This window comes from Grampus griseus, assembly GCF_964374135.1.
Source record: "Grampus griseus genome assembly, chromosome: 3".
NCBI lineage: Eukaryota > Metazoa > Chordata > Mammalia > Artiodactyla > Delphinidae > Grampus > Grampus griseus.
In genome coordinates, this window is record NC_139019.1 from 58,673,493 (window position 1) to 58,693,541 (window position 20,049).

Sequence of the window (20,049 nt, forward strand, 5' to 3'; positions counted from 1 at the left end):
AGGAGTCCCAGAAGACGAAGAGAGAGAGAAAGGGATGGAAAGCATACTTTAAAACATAATAATCTGAAAACTCCCCTAATCTGGGAAAGGAAAGAGACATCCAGGTCCAGGAAGCACAGACAGTCCCAAACAGGATCAACATAAAGAGGACCACATTAAGATACACTGTGATTTAAATGGAAAAATTGAAAGATAAAGAGAGAATATTAAGAGCAGGAAGGGAAAAGCAACAAATAACATACAAGGGAACTCCTATAAGGCTTTCAGCTGGCTTTGCAACAGAACTATGCAGGTCAGAAGGTACTGGCAGCATATATTTAAAGTGATGAAAGGGAAAAATGTACAAGAAAAAATACTCTACCCAGCCAGGCTCTTATTCAAATTTGATGTTGATATCAAAAGTTGTACAGACAAGCAAGAGCTAAGAGTTCAGCACCAGCAAACCAGCTTTATGTGAAATGTTAAAGGGACTCCTCTAAGCAAAAAGGAAAAGGCCATAACTGGAAACATGAATATCACAAAAGAAAAAGTTCATCAGTAAAGGCAAATATACAGTAAAGGTAGTAAGTCAACTGGGTACAAAACTATTAGGAAGGTTAAAAGACAAAAGTAGTAAAATCATCTATATCCACAATAAGCAGTTAAGCAATACACAAAACAAATACATGAAAAATACGATGTTGAAAACAGTAATTGTGAGGTGAGGAGAGTAAAAATGCAGGGTTGTTAAAATGCACCTGAAATTAAGAGATCAGCAAGTTAAAATAATCATATATATATATACACACACATATATAAATAAAACTCATGGTAACCACAAATCAAAAATCTATAATAGAGCCACATGCAAAAAAGAGAATGGAAACCAAACATAACATTAAAGATAATCATAAAATCACAAGAGAACAAAAGATGAAAGGAATAAAGAAGAATTACAAAAACAACTCCCAAACCATGAATACAATGGCAATAAGTACATACATATCAACAATTACTTTAAATGTAAATGGACTAAATGCTCCAATCAAAAGACACAGAGTGGCTGAATGGATACAAGAACAAGACCCATATATATGCTACCTACAAGAGACTCACTTGAGATCTAAAGACACACACAGACTGAAAGTGAGGGGATGGAAAAAGGTATTCCATGAAAATGGAAACAAAAAGCAAACTGGGGTAACAATATCTGCATCAGACAAAATAGACTTTAAAACAAAAACTGTTACAAGAGACAAAGAAGGACATTACATAATGATTAAGGAATCAATCCAAGAAGAAGGTATAACGATTTTAAATATATTTGCACCCAATATAGGGCCACCTAAATACATAAAGCAAATATTAACAGACATAAAGGGAGAAATTGACAGTAACACAATAGGGGACTTTAACATCCCACTTTCATCAATGGACAGATCATCCAGACAGAAAATCAATACAGAAAAACTGGTCATAAATGACACATTATACCAGATGAACTTAATTGATATATATAAAACATTCCATCCAAAAGCATCAGAATACACATTCTTTTCAAGTGCATAAGGAACAGTCTCCAGGATAGGTCACATGCTAGGCCACAAAACAAGAACTGGTAAATATAAGAAAACTGAAATCATGTTGAGCATCTTTTCTGACCACAACACTATGAGACCAGAAATCAACTACAAGAACAAAACTGCAAAAAACACAAACACATGGAAGCTAAACAACATACTACTAAACAACCAACGGATCACTGAAGAAATCAAAGGAAAAAACAACAAATACCTAGAGACAAATGAAAATGAGAACACAATGATCCAAAATCTATGGGATGCAGGAACAGCAGTTCTAAGAGAGAAGTTTATAGCGATACAAGATTTCCTTAGGAGTGAAGTAAGTCAGAAACAGGAAAACAAATACCACACGCTAACACATATATATGGAATCTAAAAAAAAAAAAAAAATTGTTCTGAAGAACCTAGGGGCAGGACAGGAATAAAGACGCAGATGTAGAGAATGGACTTGAGGACATGGGGAGGGGGAAGGGTAAGCTGGGATGAAGTGAGAGAGTGGCATGGACATATATACACTACCAAGTGTAAAATAGATAGCTAATGGGAAGCAGCCGCATAGCACAGGGAGATCAGCTCCATGCTTTGTGTCCACCTAGAGGGTTGAGATAGGGAGGGTGGGAGGGAGATGCAAGAAGAAGGAGATATGGGGATATATGTTTATGTATAGCTGATGCACTTTGTTATACAGCAGAAACTAACACACCATTGTAAAGCAATTAAACTCCAATAAAGATGTTAAAAAAAAAAAGATTACTTCAGGAAACAAGAAAAATCTCAAATAAACAATCTAAACTTACACCCAAAGGAACTAGAGAAAAAGAACAAAAAACCTGAAAGTTAGTAGAAGGAAAGAAAGCTTAAAGATCACAGCAGAAATAAATTAAATAGAGGCTAAAAAAAATAGAAAAGATCAATGAAACTAAGAGCTGGTTCTTTGAAAAGATAAACAAAATTGACAACACTTTGGCCAGACTCACCAACAAAAAAAGAGAGAGGGCCCAAATCAATAAAATCAGAAATGAAAAAGAAGTTACAATGGACACCACAGAAATACAAAGGATCATAAAAGATTACTACAAACAACTATATGCCAATAAAAAGGACAACCTACAAGAAATGGACAAATTCCTAGAAATGTACAGTCTCCTAAGACTGAATCAGGAAGAAATAGAAAATAGGAACAGATAAATTACCAGTAATGAAATTGAATCAGTAATGAAAAACCCCAAACGAACCAAAGTCCAGATGGCTTCACAGGTGAATTCTACCAAATATTTAGGGAAGAATTAAGACCTATCCTGCTCAAACTATTCCAAAAATTGCAGAGGAAGAAACACTTCCAAACTCATTCTACAAGACCAGCATCTCCTTGACACCAGAGAAAGATAACACACAAAAGAAGAAAATTATAGGCCATTATCACTGATGAACATAGATGCAAAAATCTTCAACAAAATATTAGCAAACAGAATCCAACAATACATTAAAAACATCATACACCATGATTAAGTGGGATTTATCCCAGGGATGCAAGAATGGCTCAATAGCCACAAATCATTCAATGTGATACATCACATTAACAAATTGAAGAATAAAAATCATATGATCATCTCCACAGATGCAGAAAAAGCTTTGGATAAAATTCAACATCCATTTTGAAAAAAACTCTCCACAAAGCAGGTATAGAGGGAACATACTTCCACATTATAAAGACCATATACGATAAGCCCACAGCTAAAATCATGTTCAATGTGAAGAGCTGGAAGCATTTCCTCTAATATCAGGAATAAGACAAGGATGCCCACTCTTGCCACTTTTATTCAACACATTATTAGAAGGCCTAGCCACACCAATGAGACAAGAAAAAGAAATAAAAGGAATCCAAATTGGAAAGGAAGAAGTAAAACTGTCACTCTTTGCAGATGACATGGTACTATACATAGAAAAATCCTAAAGACACCACCAAAAAACTACTAGAGCACATCAATAAATTCAGTTAAGTTGCAGGATATAAGATTAACATACAGAAATCTGTTGTATTTCTATACACTAACAACAAATTATCAGAAAGCAAAATTAAGGAACCTTCTCATTTTCAACTGCATCAAAAAGACAAATACCTGGGGATAAACCTGCCTAAGGAGGTAAAAGAGCTGTACTCAGAAAATTGTAAGACAGTGATGAAAAAAAAAAAAAAACTGAAGATGACACACCCAGATGGAGAGACAAGATATACCGTGTTCATGGATTAGAAGAATTAATATTGTTAAAATGACCGTACTACCCAAGGCAATCTACAGATTCAATGCAGTTCCTATCATAATACCAATGGCATTTTTCACAGAACTAGAACAAATAATTTTAAAACTTGTACTGTAGCACAAAAGACCTCGAATAGCCAAAACAATCTCAAGAAAGAAGACCAGAGCTGGAGGAATCACACTCCCTGACTTCAGACTATACTACAAAGCTACAGTAATCAAAACAGTCTTATACTGGCACAAACACAGACACACAGATCAATGGAACAGGACAGACAGCCCAGAAATAAATCCACACATTTATGTCAATTAATCTATGACAAAGGAGGCAAGAATAAACAATGGAGAAAAGACAGTTTCTTCAATAAGTGATGCTGGGAAAACTGAAGAGCTACATGTAAAAGAATGAAATTAGAACATTTCTCACATCTATACAAACATAAACTCAAAATGGACTAAAGAACTAAATGTAAGACTGGAAACCATAAAACTCCTAGAAGAAAACATAGACAGCATACTCTGACATAAATCATAGCAACATTGTTTTGTATCTGTCTCCTATGGCAAAGGAATCAAAATAAAAAATAAACAAATGGGACCCAGTTAAACTTAAACGCTTTTGCACAGCAAAGGAAACCACTGACAAAACGAAAAGAAAATCTACTGAATGGGAGGAAATATTTGCAAATGACATGACCAATAAGGGGTTAATATACAAAATATATAAACAGCTCATAGAATTCAAAACCAATAAAAGAAACATGCCAGTCAAAAAATGGGCAGAAGACCTGAATAGACATTTTTCCAAAGACATACAGATGGCCAACAGGCACATGAAAAGATGCTCAACATTGCTAATCATCAAAAAAATGCAAATCAAAGCCACAATGAGATATTATCCTACTCCTGTCAGAATGATTATCATTAAAAAAACACCAATAACAAATATTGGTGAGGATATGTAAAAAAGGGAGCCCTTGTACACTGTTGGGCATGTAAATTGGTGCAGCAACTGTAGAAAACAGTATGGAGGTTTTTCAAAAAACTAAAAACAGAACTATCATATGATCCAACAATTCCACTGCTGGGTATATATCTGAAGAAAACAGACACTAATTCAAAAAGATACATGCACCCCAGTGTTCACAGCAACATTATTTACAATAGCCAAGACATATAAGCAACCTAAGTGTCCATCAACAGATGAAAGGATAAAGATGTGGTGTGTGTGTGTGTGTGTGTGTGTGTGTGTGTGTGTGTGTGTGTGTGTTTGTGTATATATATGCACAATGAATTCTACTTGGGCATAAAAAGAATGAAATTTTGCCTTGTGCAAAAACATGGATGGACCTGAAGGGTATTATGCGTAGTGAAATAAGTCAGATAGAGAAAGATACTCTATGTTATCACTTACCTGTGGAATCTAAAAAATAAAAGAAACAAGCAAATTCAGCAAAACAGAAACAGATTCATGGATATAAACAATAAAGTAGTGGTTATCAGTAGGGAGAGGGAAGGGGGGAGGGGCAAGATAGGCGTAGGGGATTAAAAGGTACAAACTACTATGTATAAAATAAATAAGCTACAAGGATATATTGTACAGCACAGGGAATACAGCCAATATTTTACAATAACTAAGTGGAATATAATCTATCAACTTTGGGTTTTTTTGTTTGTTTTTTAGTTTTATTTGTAATTAAAAATTTTTTTGAGGTACAGTTGTACAATATTACAACTTTGAATCACTATGTTGTACACCTGAAACTAATATAATAAATCAAGTATACCTCAATAAAAAAGTATGCTTCATTTTTTTAAACAACTTAACCACATCAAAAATATTTGTTGATACAAGTGCCAAAAGACTCACAGAGCATAAGATATAATGGGACCAAAGTAAATACTAATCATGTCAAATGGTTTCAAGTTAGATATTAAAATAGAGTAAGATCATCTGACCTTCCTATTTATATCTTGTATTGTCACATTTCTCTTTGAAGTGACATTTGATCAATCAATCTGAGTTTTTTCCCTCTGGAATTCCTTATACAAGTTTCTTTTGTGCTTGAGAAAAATGTTAGAAGATAAATTTAAAAATGGAGGTTTAAGATAAAAACAAGACATGGGAGAAAAAAGGAACAGTATTAATAGACAAGGAAAGAAAAGAAGGGACAGGGAAATGGGAAAATTTGGTATTCTCTACAAAATTAGATAATGATATTAAGGCCTCCAAGGAAAAGTTCTAAATAAAGCTTCTTTCCCTTCCCATTCTGTATACTCCCTCTGAATGCTCCCAAACGTATGTTAAAAACTGTTTCAAAGGAGAAGGTTATTTTAGCAATTGGTGTGAACCAAGATAAATGTTACTATTCAACTAAATAATAATATATTATAAAAAGATTTTCAAAGTGAGCAGCTATATATCAGCCAGGATCAAAATGGGGGAGGGTAGCTGAAATGTGTATATCAGTGAGTTCAAATTATAAAGACAACTACAATTAAAAATCGAAACCTGCGTTATCTTTTAGATTCACATCTGCTCCAGATTCTATCAGAGCTTTCACCAGAGACAAGTTTCCTCTTCTGGCAGCCAAATGAAGCCGGCTTTCTCCTCTGGCATTCCTCTTACTGATCCCAGCTGTTTTCATTTCTGTAAATTTGCCAAGCAAAACTGAGTATTCTTTTCTGCCAAGTGCTGATTATTATGAAGGATCTTAGAAAATACACAGCAACTTCCTCAGAACATCCTAAGTAGGATGCACTACACAGAAACATACCTCAATTAATATCATTGCTGTTACTATTTAAAAATATAACTTGTAAAGAATTGATAGAGCATCTGATCACATTACTTCAAATCCATTCTAGCAGTTGTTCACTCTATCATATGCTTGATTAAAACAAATAATAACTTGCTTCATTTCTACACTCACTTCACTCTCAGTAGTCCTCTATCAATGAATAAAAATTTTCTTACACCAAATTGTGATTTTATAAAAATCCTCTTTCTATAACTATTCTTATATCTCAGTGGGTGTGTTTCTGATCACAAAAGATGCCAAGAACCAAACCATGGCCTACTGGGTATTTCGTTTTCTTTCATAGAAAATGTAGTACAATATCATTATCTGAAGATTTTAAAATCTTTTCCTTGCATCCCAAGTTAGACTTGAGTTGGAACTAAAAACAGTGAATAGTTTTTTTCCCAAACTATGCTAAAATGATGTACTAAAAGATTTTTTGTAACATCATATAAAGAAAATAAAAGACAATATCTCTTCTTCAAGTGGCCTACAGTATAGTGGAATGACAGACATGTAAAAAATTACATTAAAATATGATTCAGTGCTGCTAGAGAAATGTATTAGTTTCCTGTGGTAGCTGTAACAAATGACCACAAACTGGGTGGTTGTGTTGTGCTTAACACAACACAAATATATTATCTCACAGTTCTGGAGACCAGAAGTCCAAAACCAAGGTGTCAGCAGGGCTGCACTCTCTCTGGAAACTCTAAGGAAGAATCCTTCCTTGCTTCCTCCAACTTCTGATGGATACCAGCATTCCTTAGCTTCCTTGGCTTTTGGCCACATTGTTCCTTTGCCTGGGTTTTCACATTATCTTCTCCTTTCCTGTGTGTCTCAAAGGTCTCTCCATTTTTCTTTTATAAGGATACTTGTAAGATTTGGGTCCCATTTGGAAAATCCAGGACATCCTCCTCATCTCAAGATCCTTAACTACATCTGCAAAGATTCTTTTTCTAAACAAGGTAATGTTCACTCTTTAAATGAGATAGTATCACAGATTCCAGGGAACAGGACATGGACATATGTTTTGGGGGGCCACTATTCAACCCGCTACAGGAGGTATGTATAAGAAGAGCTTTAGTTTACATGACAGGCGGACAATGCAGGAAGGTTCAAAGAGTATGCCTATATTCCTACCTCTTACTATATCAACTTTTTCTTACTAAATCAACTTTTCGGTGCTTAACATTTAACCTGAAGTAGTCCAGTCTATTGTTCACACAGAACTAGCTCCAAGAACTATCAAAGAATAGTCAGCTATCCATGCTGCCAAACACATACAGTTCATGCATCTGACACAAAGAAACTAGTGGCTATGCTTCTTTAATTTCCCATGTGTTAAAAGGGCTCAGTGGAAGTATCTAAGGGATCTGACACAATTCAGATGTGCTGCCCCCGCTCAACGTTCTTGCTGTCTCTACTGTTTATCTTATCTCCTCTAACGTAACAAATTAGAAGTCATAGGCAAAAATATGACAATATATTGGAAGACTAAGAGATTCTCAAGTTGTGGATTACAGTAAAACCATCTGACAAATATAGCTGAAATAACCTTATAAATTAGTGAATGACTAAAAAAAACGGTAAATATGAAAATGTGTAATTCTTTGAAGCAGAGTGGATTGCTAGGCTTGATCATGCAAACCTTTTCCTATATAAAAATAGGAATACAAACCTTGGCTGCAGGTAGCTTTCAAGAAATTTTGCCTTCTTCTGAAATTCTGAACTTTTTTGTATTCCTGGATGTTAGTAGGCATGTGAATTTCTGAATCTGTTTTTTCTTTCTTCTCCTCACAATTTCTTATAGTGTTTTCATCTCCATTGACATTATTAGTTAATTCCTCACCTGAAAAACAAACATTTTGCAATATCAGTGTTGTAGTTCTCCTTACCGGTTACATGACTAAAAAAGAGTCTAGTCATGTTAATTGTTCCAAGTTTCTGTTCCTAGCTGGACTGCTTATTTTAAAGGAGTGGAAGCCTTTAAAAATGTTTTCATACAACAAACATAAATTAGTTTTCTGGATGCAATTTCAACTGTGAATCACTGAAATCAATGGAGCTAACAATTTCCTGCTATGAAAATGTTGTTCGCTTTCTTGATACTAAGAAGGTGCTATATTAAAAAAACTCATAGAAACATAAGAACTCATAGAAATACTGTTTATTATCTCCTGTCAATATCAATTTAGCACATTCTTTCAAAGTAAATACCATTACTTAACTAATTAAAAGTATCTCCAAATTATGGTCCACATGTCCTCATTCTTATCAGTTTGGGCATAAGTTGAGTGAAATTCAGTTAGAAATTTCTGTGAAGTAAGTAAATCTATAGGAAACGTGTACAAATTGAGCAATACTACTAATACCTGGTTTGTGAGAAATTTCCTTCTCTTCTCTTTGACTAAGCTGTGAGAGGGTCAATTCTTTACTGATATTGTCAATGGACTGAAAGCCTATACTATGTATAGTTTTGATCTCTTGTCTCCTTTTTTCAACTTTAGTTGTTTCCATTACTTGAGAATGAACAACTCTGGATAAAGGCCTATTTGAAGAACTTGGTTTTTGGCCTTTGTCAGTGTAATTCCTTTTAGTGTCTCCTTCCTTATTCACCTTTTCCACAATATGTGTATCCGTTTCATTCATTAAAGGAGTTGGTATTCTGGGGCTACAATCCTGAGGCCTCTCGAATAGTTCTACATGACTAGTCAACTTTGAAACTTCATGTGTTGAGAGTGTTCTTGTACAAGCAAGGGAAGTATGTTCAGGACTGCCATGTGAGTGATCAAAAGAAGTTCCACATGTACATTGTTCATAATCTGAAACATGTTCAGAAACTATTATATTATCTGAATTAGAAAAATTAACAGCTTCCTGTTGTGGAAATATGGTTAGGCTGCCTGCTTTTATTAACTCATTTTCCTGTGAAAAATGGTCTTGAGAAGGTAAAAATTGTTGAAAATCCATTTCTTCTCTATTTGTTTTATTCTCTTTATAATTATCATGGTTTTTGCAACCTGAAGAACTTATCACCTTTTTAAATGTTACAGTCTCCTCAGGAGCACAGGAATCACCATCATCATCATTATTAAAATTTTCCTTTATAAAGGATGGGGAAGAGTTTTCCCACTTATTAGGGCTCTCATCTTTTTGACCTGAGTTACTGTTTTCATGAGATTTATAAGGGCTAATGTGCTGCTGTTCTTGGTGAGTATGAGGCTGCTGATCTGTAGCAACAAGTGGTAACTCGGTTTTTTTATGTAAAGAAAGTCCTGAGAAAGAAACGGCTTCAGCTTGGTCAGTGGATTCTAATTCCAAAAATTTTATTTCTTGTCTATCTGATAAATCCAGGCTTTGGGTATGTGTCTCTTTGGGAAATGAACAAGTCTCAACATCGTTACTTAAACCATTTTTCAGGCCTGACAGAGATGGGCTAAAAGGTTTACATGACTTTTCTGGAAGGTCATCAAGGGTTTGGAGAGTATGTTGTTGACAAGTAACCAATCTGTTTATTTTTCTGGAAGAAGAGACAGCTATTGTCTTTCTTGGATCGCTTTCTTGGATTGCATCATCGACTTGAGTTCTTTTATGTCGTGTATTTCTTCTTCCTTTATCTTCAGACACATTTGTGCTGGGATCCTCAACACCATGGAGATTGTCCTTTCTGAGTTCTGTCGAGTATATTTGGTTAAGAGTTGATCGTTTATACTTGGATTTACCAAATTTCGTGTTTTGGGAATCTTTTTGGTAATGTTCATATACATCTTCTTTATTTATAAATAAACCCTCTTTGCTTCCTTTATTGACTTTTACATGTTCTGGCTTCTGTCTCTTGGAATTTTCGTCACAAACAAACCCACTGTGATTTTTAGAACTGAATTTTGGTTTCTGTAGAAACAAAATACATAGTTAGATTTAATTTTCAACTATAGTTCTACACTTAATTCATTCTGGATTGGAGATAAAGCAAACTAATATTCCATTCAACGTTATAATTTGATCTCACCACAGGACCTGCTGGGATATATACAACCTGGTTTGTATTTCAGAAAAGTAGACTAACAGAAGAAAGGCAAAAGTAATAGACTCAGTATGTGTACTAATCTTTATTTTCTCCTGTACATTTTAATTTCTTTTTGCCAGTATTTTGGCACTATCTATCTTACTAAACATAATGAAAAATTTTAATCTACCTAATTTTTATAGGCTTTTAAAACAATCAGGTAATTCCTTTACAAGGAATCTTTACAAGAATACTGTAGAAACACTCTCCTCTCCCATTTGTTATATAGATAGACCTAGAATTAAGAGAGTTTCTTCCTCTGGTATCTGTGAGAGACCACAGGTAGGGCAGTGGAAGAAGGGATTTAAAAACAAAAAGACAGATATACAACCAAGTTGGCCTGCATGGAAAGATTACTGTGGGCTGCCAAGATTAAAACAGGGACAGTGCTTCCTCTCACACATCACAACACAAGCACCAGATGAAAAGTAACTGCCCACCACATGAAGTTTGAAGGGATGGATCGACACCTTTGACTCTTAAACTGTGCTCAGGCCAGAGGAAATTTGACATTGTTGATAACCCTCATGGCTCCGTAAAGAGGAGAAAGGAAATGGAAATGGCTACCAATACATTAGTGTGCCCACATATGCTTTATTTACTCAACTGCTTCCCAAACTAACAGGCCAGAACCTTCTGATTCTTATGTAATTATTCCAAAGTGTCTTAAAAGCAAAGGTGAAGTCACTGTTCCTGGTGAATGCTTCAGTAGTCTTTCTTTCCCCTCTGATGATCTATAAAATAACCAGCAGGTGTGCTCTATAAAAATGTTTATTGTTGAACAGAGATATACCTTGTGGTGGTGTTCATCCTCTAAGTCTGAAGGGTCAGTGCTATTTGTCTGCGCTGTAAGCAAAAAGAGAAAAATCAAAGAAAAGAGCCTCCAGTAGTCAGACTCTAGACTTCTAAAACCAAAACTCCTTTGCCATGAGAAAACCAAGTGGAAAAAGTGAAATTATGCAAACACTTTCTATTAAAATTGACACATATAATATTCCATAATTTATAATTTCCATATTTATTGAGAAAGCTGAAAACATTTCTCTAGGAAAAGCAAAACAGACCCAACAAAATTATGTTAAAGATGGGCACTGAACTCAGTATTTTTATATTCCCCACAGTTATACTCAGATATGCAACTGTGTGCAAGGTTTTGTAAGGCAAAAAATTCTTCCATAATTAATTGTATTATCATCATTTTCTAATATGTCTGCTTAATAAAGTTGCAGGATACATAAGTAATATACAGAAATCTGTTGCTTTTCTATATACTAATAGTGAACTATCAGAAAGAGAAAGCAAGAAAAAAATCCCATTTACATTTACAATCTCATCAAAAAGAATAAAATACCTAGGAATAAACTTAACCAAAGAGGTGAAAGACCTATACTCTGAAAACTATAAAACACTGATGAAAGAAACTGAAGATGATACAAAGCCATGGGAAGATATACTGTGTTCTTGGACTGGAAGAGTACTGTTAAAATTTCCATACTACCCAAAGCAATCCCTATCAAAATAGCCACAACATTTTTCACAGAACTAGAACAAATAATCCCAAAATTTATATGGAACCACAAAAGACCCTGAACTGCCAAAGCAATTTAGAGAAAGCTGAACAGAGCTGGAGGTATCGTGCTCTCTATTTCAGACTATACAATACTACAGTAGTCAAAATAGCACAGTAATGGCACAAAAACAGACACATAGATCAATGGAACAGAATAGAGAGTCCAGAAGTAAACCAACACACCTATCTTCAATTAGTCTATGACAAAGGAGGCAAAAACATACAATGGAGAAAAGAAAGTCTCTTCAACAAAGGGTGCCTTCAATAAGTGGTAAAACTGGACAGCCAAATGTAAAAGAATGAAATTAGAACATTTTCTCACACCACATACAAAAATAAACTCAAATGGATTAAAGACATAAATGTAAGACCAGAAACCATAAAACTCCTAAAAGAGAACACAGGCAGAACACTCTGACATAAATCATACTAATATTGTTTGAGATTTGTTTCCTAAGGCAAGGGAAACAAAAAATAAACAAATGGGACCTCATAAAACTGAAAAGCTTTTACACAGAAGAGGAAACCATTGACAAAACAAAAAGATGACGTACTGAATGGGAGAAAATATTTGTATAAGATACGACCAATAAGGGGTTAATATCCAAAATTTATAAACAGCTCATACAACCCAATATATAAAAAAAAATCCAATCAAAAAAATGGACAGAAGACCTGAAAGATATTTTTCCAAACAAGATAACACAGAAAGGGCTTCGCTGGTGGCACAGTGGTTGAGAGTCCGCCTGCCGATGCAGGAGACGCGGGTTCGTGCCCCGGTCCAGGAAGATTACACATGCCGCGAAGCGGCTGTGCCCGTTAGCCATGGCCGCTGAGCCTGTGCGTCCGGAGCCTGTGCTCCACAACGGGAGAGGCCACAACGATGGGAGGCCCGCATACCGCAAAAAAAAAAAAAAAAAAAGTCTACAGATAACAAAGATTGTTAAGGATTTGTAGAAAAAGGAGCCCTTGTATACAGTTGGTGGGAATGCAAACTGTTAAAGCCACTATGGAAAACAGTATGGAGGTTTCTCAAAAAACTAAAAGTAGAACTACCATATGATCCAGCAATTCCACTGCTGGGTATATATCCAAAGAAAATGAAAACACTAATTCAAAAAGATACACACACCCTAATGTTCATAGCAGCACTACTATTTACAATAGCCAAGACATGGAAGCAACCTAACTGTCCATAGCAAGTGAATGGATAAAGAAGATACAGTATTATATATATACAATGGAATATTACTCAACCATAAAAAAGAATGAAATGCTGCCATTTGCAACAGCATGGATACCTAGAGGGTATTATTCTTGGTGAGATAAGTCAGAGAAAGACAAATACGCTGTTATCACATATATAGAATCTAAAAAAATAAAACAAACCAATGTATATAACAAACCAATGTATAAACAGAAACAGACTCACTGATATAGAGAACAAAGTAACGGTTGCCAGTGGGGAGAGGGAAAGGGGAGGGGCAAAATAGCGTTTTGGAATTAAGAGATACAAACTACTAGGTATAAAATAAATAAGCAACAAGGATATATTGTACAGCACAGGGAATATAACCACCATTTTGTAATAACTTTAAATGGAGTATGATCTATAAAAATACTGAATCACTACATTATATACCTGAAACTAGTACAATATTATAAATCAATTATACGTCAATAAAAAAAATAAACAGTTCTTATATAATCTTCTTGAAACTGCAGGTCAAGTTCTTTTGTAGTTCAACTTAGTGCAATGATGAATGACAAGGCAAAAGTACAGCCATAAGAAAATATTCTTAAGGAATGAAAGTAAACAATCCTGGCCATATTCATGGAAAATGATAAAGCCAAATATAAGTTACATCACCCATGTTATTCAGACAACGGATTATGGGGAAAAGACCCAGAACTTTACAAAAGTTTTCTTAACTGTTTCCAATACATATCCTGGGGGAAAGTACATTTAATACTATCTTTCTTTGTTCTTTTAGAGTTCTTCCATTTGGTGCATTTGCAAACAAGTCAGTGTGCTCAACTAAAGGAATGGAGCAAGGACACCAAAGGATGGATTTTCTCAAAATTTATGAGGAAAACCAATTTAATTTCTATAATTCCAAGTTTGATTTCTACAACTCTCTACTGACATGATGAACAGATATAACAGGGAAGTTCAGTTTTACCTGATATAAGATGCTTTTGATGTTTAGGAACATATCTCTCAAGGAGACGCTTCATACATGAGTCTTTGGCTTCATCCAAAGCACACTTTCCACTGTCATTTCTAAATAAAGGATCTGCTCCATTCAAAAGAAGTAACTGTGCCACCTAGAGGAAGATTTTGTGAGGGAGCCCAGACAAAAGGTGTATTATTATAAATGTGTGCCAGCATACAACTCTAAGCAACATTAAATATTTCTTTCAACAATGTTTCCTGTAACATTACTGCCCCAAACCAAAAATTAATGTAACTGCTACTGAATAATAATTTATTAATATAAATATGCCTTCTCTTACAAAAAAAAAAAAAGGAGAGAGGAAGTAAGGAAGAGGGAGGAAAGGAGGAATGGAGGGAGGGGCAGAAATGTTTGTGGTTCAGTTGCTGATGAAATGGAGCTAGCAGATATACCAGGAATTAGGATTACATTCTGTAGTAGTAAATGTAATTTTAACAGGTTCCAGGAAATAGCTATGTCTTCTGTATAGACCTGTGTTGCTGCAGCTCCCCCTCGGTATCAGAGAGAAACAGGTAAATCTTTAATCTGTTACTGCTCCTCGAGTAACCTCCTCTATGAAGCTCTCCCTGACCTCCTCACCCACTGATCCCCTAGAGAAAAATGACCTCTTCCTACTTTTATGTACATATTTTATGTCCAATATGCTGTATATTATACTTACTTCTTATATATTTCTCTCTCCTGTACTCCAAGTTTTTTGAGGGTAGGACTCTGTTTTCTTTTAAAATTAATTTATTATTTTTGAATAGGAAATTAATAAATACGGTTCAAAATACAGAAGGCTCAGAGAAGTAGACAACGAAAAATAAGTTTCCCTCCTCAACCCTTGTCCTCTAGTCATCTAATTATTTTTTCTAAGTCAGCTCTGGTTACAGTTTCTTCTGAACTTTTCCAGAGTTAGTCTAGTCCAACAGGTATATATGTACGAATCATAACTGTGTACATACATTTTTTCTTACACAAGTGGTCATATACTATATACATTCCTGCCCACCCCACCCTGCAACAGACTTTGAAGATTGTTCCAAATCAGTATGGATTGAACTTCATCATTCTTTTTAGCAGCTGAGTAATAGTTTACTTTTGAATGTACTATATGAATGTACTATAATTTACTTAACCAGTACCCTACAGATGCACGTTTAAGTTGCTTCCAAGTTTTTGCAACAGATATATGTCTTAATCATCTTTATATTCCCAGTGTCTATTTCAGTATCTGGCATAGAGTATATATTTAATAAATGTTGTTTAATAAAAGAATGAATGTTGACCAAGGAGGATGTGGGTAACAGGCTTTAAATAACATACTAAATGAAGCCTAGATTTCTCTGTTAATGTCTGGAATGAGAGAAAGGATCTGAATTTCTGAAAATTTTATGCATCTGAAGATTAAAGATATATACATTTTTCCTTTTATAAGAAAGCATTCTAGGAGAGAAAAATGCCCCACCACACACAGGGAGAATATGAGCCAAATCTTTTAAAAATTATTAAGACTCTCAGCAACTTGATTCTGCTTTTCAAATGGCTTTACTGTGGGAGTTTAATGCTAGATAGGGCGATTGAAAGTAACAGTAGATACAATTAAATTTATAATTCATATTCCTGGAGCTTCACATTTTGTTTAGTAATACGAATAGAGAGTGTACCACTTTTTTTCAGGAAAAGTAGTTTCATAAGTGGGTTGCCAAAGGAGCTGTGTTGCTTATCTCTGGGGGTTTTATGTCAAATAATAAGCCATGCAGTATGAAAGTAACTCAGGATCAACAAGCATGAGAAAGAAGATGGGAGGAAGGGAAAAGGCAAGGGCTAGAGCTTCACTTTTCTGGAAATCTGGGTTGGTGATCCCAAGCGAGTGAATACATTACTTTGGCAGTCTCTGTTTTAGACTCTGGATACTCTGCGTCACCAACTATGCACATTTACCAATTCTCTCTATAGCTTGGTATCAGGAATTCTGAAGCCTAACTAATATATCCTCTTTAAAAAACTCTCTTCTTACCAAATGGCCGTAAATCAGTTATTTCCACTACGTTTTTTACCCCTATTTTAAATCTGCATTTAGGTTCTGTATTAGTTATCTGTTGCTACCTAACAAGTTACCCCAAAACTTAGTAGCTTAAAACAATAATAAATATTTATAATCTCATAGTTTCTGTGGGTCAGGAATTTGGGAGTGGTCACAAGTGGATGGTTCTGCCTCAGGGTCTCTCATGAGGTTACAGTCAAAATGTTGGCTGGAGATACAATCACCTAAAAGCTTGCCTGGGGACTTCCCTGGTGGTGCAGTAGTTAAGAATCCACCTGCCAAGGCAGGGGACACGGTTCAAGCCCTGGTCCGGGAATATCCCACATGCCGCGGAGCAACTAAGCCCGTGAGGCACAACTACTGAGCCTGCACTCTAGAGCCCGCGAACCACAACTACTGAGCCCACGTGCCACAACTGCTGAGCCCACATGCCTAGAGCCCATGCTCCGCAACAAGAGAAGCCACTGCAATGAGAAGCCCGTGCACCGCAACGAAGAGTAGCCCCTGCTCGCCGCAAGTAGAGAAAGCCCACATGCAACAATGAAGACCCAACGCGGCCAAATATAAATAAATAAAATAAATTTATTTTTAAAAATTTAAAAATTAAAAAATAAACAAAAGTTTGCCTGGGATTGGAGGATCTGTTTCTAAGATGGCTCACTCACATGGCTGTGGGCAGGAGGCCTTTGTCCACTGCCACGTGAACCTCTCCATGGAGCTGCTTGAGTGGCTGCACGAAATGACATCTGGCTTCTCCCAGTGTTGCTGAACAAGTGAGTGAGAGAACAAGGAAGAAGCCGCAACAGTTTTCAACCTAGTCTTAGAAGTCATGTACTGTGTCACTCCTGCCACACTGTGTTTGTTAGAAGCAACTCACTGAAACTCCAGCCTACCCTCCTGAGGAGAGGAATCAGGATCCACCTTTCGAAGGGAGGACTGTTAAAGAATTTGTGGACATACTTTAAGATTACCACATGTTCTTAACTGGAACAAGCAGAGCAATTTCAGTAAGTGGCTGGCCTCACAATCCCCACTTATTTAGTTCATCAAACAGTAGGCCCCATAAGGAAATACACTGCTACTTAAAGCTTGCCCGTGGCTTTTCACCTTTAATCATATTATTGACTCTAGTGCTTTCCTCCCTCTAGAATCAGCTGACTTCTGTGTGGCTGAACCACACTGACTCCATTTTGTCAGCTCTATCTTAGGTCTGAAGTCCTACCCCTCCCCTTTCTGCATGGTTAAGCTTTAGCCTACTCACAAGGAATGTGCCCAAGCCAGATAAATTCCCTGTGAACTTTTACCCTTGCTGACAGAAAACTGGAAGAGTGTCTTCTGTTGACACAGATGCTTAATGGTCATGAGACCCCCCAGGGGGAGGAAAAATCTCCAGTTCCAGTTAGTGTGGACATGCTTCTCATTTGGTAGTCAGATCCTGTTGTTAGCTTTGGCCACTTTAAATCTCCCTGTGCTCCTTTCAGTGGTGAGAAGCACAGCTGTGAATGCCTCTGGATTGTGTCTGCCCAATCCTGCCAGTATGTAAGCTACCCACAATAAACTTCACAATTGCACTTTATGGAATTGCCTGCTTTGTTTTCCAGTCTCAAAGTTCCTTTTCAGTTTGGAGGATATTATTCCATATCTCTGCCTTCCAACAACTTCCTTGCATAAGAAGCCAACAGAACAGAGAATAAAATTCTTTCAAGTACTGGAAAAGACAGTATTTTTACCGCACATCCCTAATGGAATATAAACAAAACAAAAAGAACTGTAAAAAAAGCACTTCATTAGTAGTTCCATTGTTAATAATAATATTGTTAATATTCATAATAATAATACACTAATAGTAATACTGTTAAGTATGCTGTACGATAAAGAAATTAATGTATTAAGAAACAAATGTTTAGCATAAGAGAAAAAGAGATACAAGTATAAAATCAAAGTTATTATGAATATTAAGTCTGAAATGGAAATATCAGTAAGAACTCATGATTTGTTTTTCTTTCTAAAAGTATACATTTCACTGAAAATGCCTAAAAACAATGACATCCAATAGCAATGAGCACACATAGCACCCAGATTGTGGTCTCTGATAGTTTTTACATTAAAACACCATTTAGAGAAAATATGGGAAGAAACATAAAGTCAGTCAAATCCAGAATTTAGGAAATTCTATAAGACAAATGACCCAGGTTCTAGAAGACACACACAAAAGAAAATATAGGAAGAACTGTTATAGATTAAAACATACTTAAGAGGGACTTCTCTGGTGGTCCAGTGGTAGAGAATCCACCTCCCAATGCAGGGGACGCAGGTTCAATCCCTAGTCAGGGAACTAAGATCCCGCATGCCGCAGGTCAACTAAGCCTGCATGCCACAACTACTAAGCTCCTGCGCCTCAACTAGAGCCCACGTGCTGCAAACTACAGAGCCCACACACTCTGGAGCCTGGGCACTACAATTAGAGAAGAGAAAACTCGCATGCCACAACTAGAGAGAAGCCCGAGCACTATAACAAAGAGCCCGCGCGCCACAACGAAAAATCCCGCATGCCTCAATGAAGATCCAGTGTGCCACAACTAAGACCCGACGCAGCCAAAAATAAAATAAATAAATAAATAAATAATAAACCTTTAAAAAAACCACACACACTTAAGAGACATAACAAACACATGTAAAGTACAGACATTGATAGATCAGGATTCAAACAAAAACTTGTAATAAAAAACATTTTTAGATAATTTGGGGAAATTTAAATATGGACTAGATATTATTAAGTGGTATTTAAAATTTTAATTTTTATAAGGTAAGATGATAAAAAATGTGGGTGTGGAAAAAAATGTCCTTATCTGTTAGAGATGCAGGTACAAGTATTTATGGATAAAATGGTATGATGTCTGGGATTTTAAAAAAATACTCCCAACAACAACAAAACACCATCCATGCTCCAGCCTGTTGATGTGGTATGACTTTTTAAAGTGTAATAGAATATACAATCAAACTTTATAAGAAAGCTCACTCCAGACACAAATGGAATGCATAATCACCATGTGTGGGGGATATCTTTTCAATATCTGTGAATCCCAGCAACACTGTCAATGAACCTCCAATTCAACATCTCAAATATTTATATACCACAAGATACTTCAGGAGTTAGAGGCCTGTGTCTTTGGTCCCTTTTACTTCACTAAGGGTACAAGAGAAGGCTACATATCTGCAAAGGCCAGAAAGAAGACTGCCAGTTATAGCCTGTGAGGCAGAAGTTAATTGGAGCCAAGTTATCAGGAGGGGCAAAGGAAGAACTGAGAAAGAAAAGAAAAAAAGGTATAAATCACCCACGGCTCATATTACCCAAAGAGAGAAAAGATTCTTGACCAGGACAGGTGAGCCCTGGCAAGTCGGAGAGCGGATGGGCCATGGAGAGAGAGAAGAAATGCTTTGGCATGAGGTTTCTCTGCTAGAGGCCAGTTTTAAAGAGCAGATAAAAGACAGAGAGAGGGCTCACACCATCACTTGTTCTAGC

At 36.0% G+C, this 20,049-nt stretch overlaps 1 protein-coding gene across 1 annotated transcript in view; it reads right to left on the reverse strand.

The window, feature by feature from the left end:
• The window catches only part of ANKRD31 (ankyrin repeat domain 31), a gene marked incomplete at its 5' end in the record, with an annotated part of 130,763 nt that overhangs the window by 58,054 nt on the left and 52,660 nt on the right, over positions 1-20,049 (reverse strand). Inside the window, 5 exons of the mRNA XM_082651880.1 lie at positions 6,336-6,473; positions 8,303-8,473; positions 8,997-10,515; positions 11,484-11,536; positions 14,444-14,588. Coding sequence (XP_082508006.1) covers positions 6,336-6,473; positions 8,303-8,473; positions 8,997-10,515; positions 11,484-11,536; positions 14,444-14,588 — 2,026 coding nt within the window. The remainder of the gene's footprint in view (positions 1-6,335; positions 6,474-8,302; positions 8,474-8,996; positions 10,516-11,483; positions 11,537-14,443; positions 14,589-20,049) is intronic.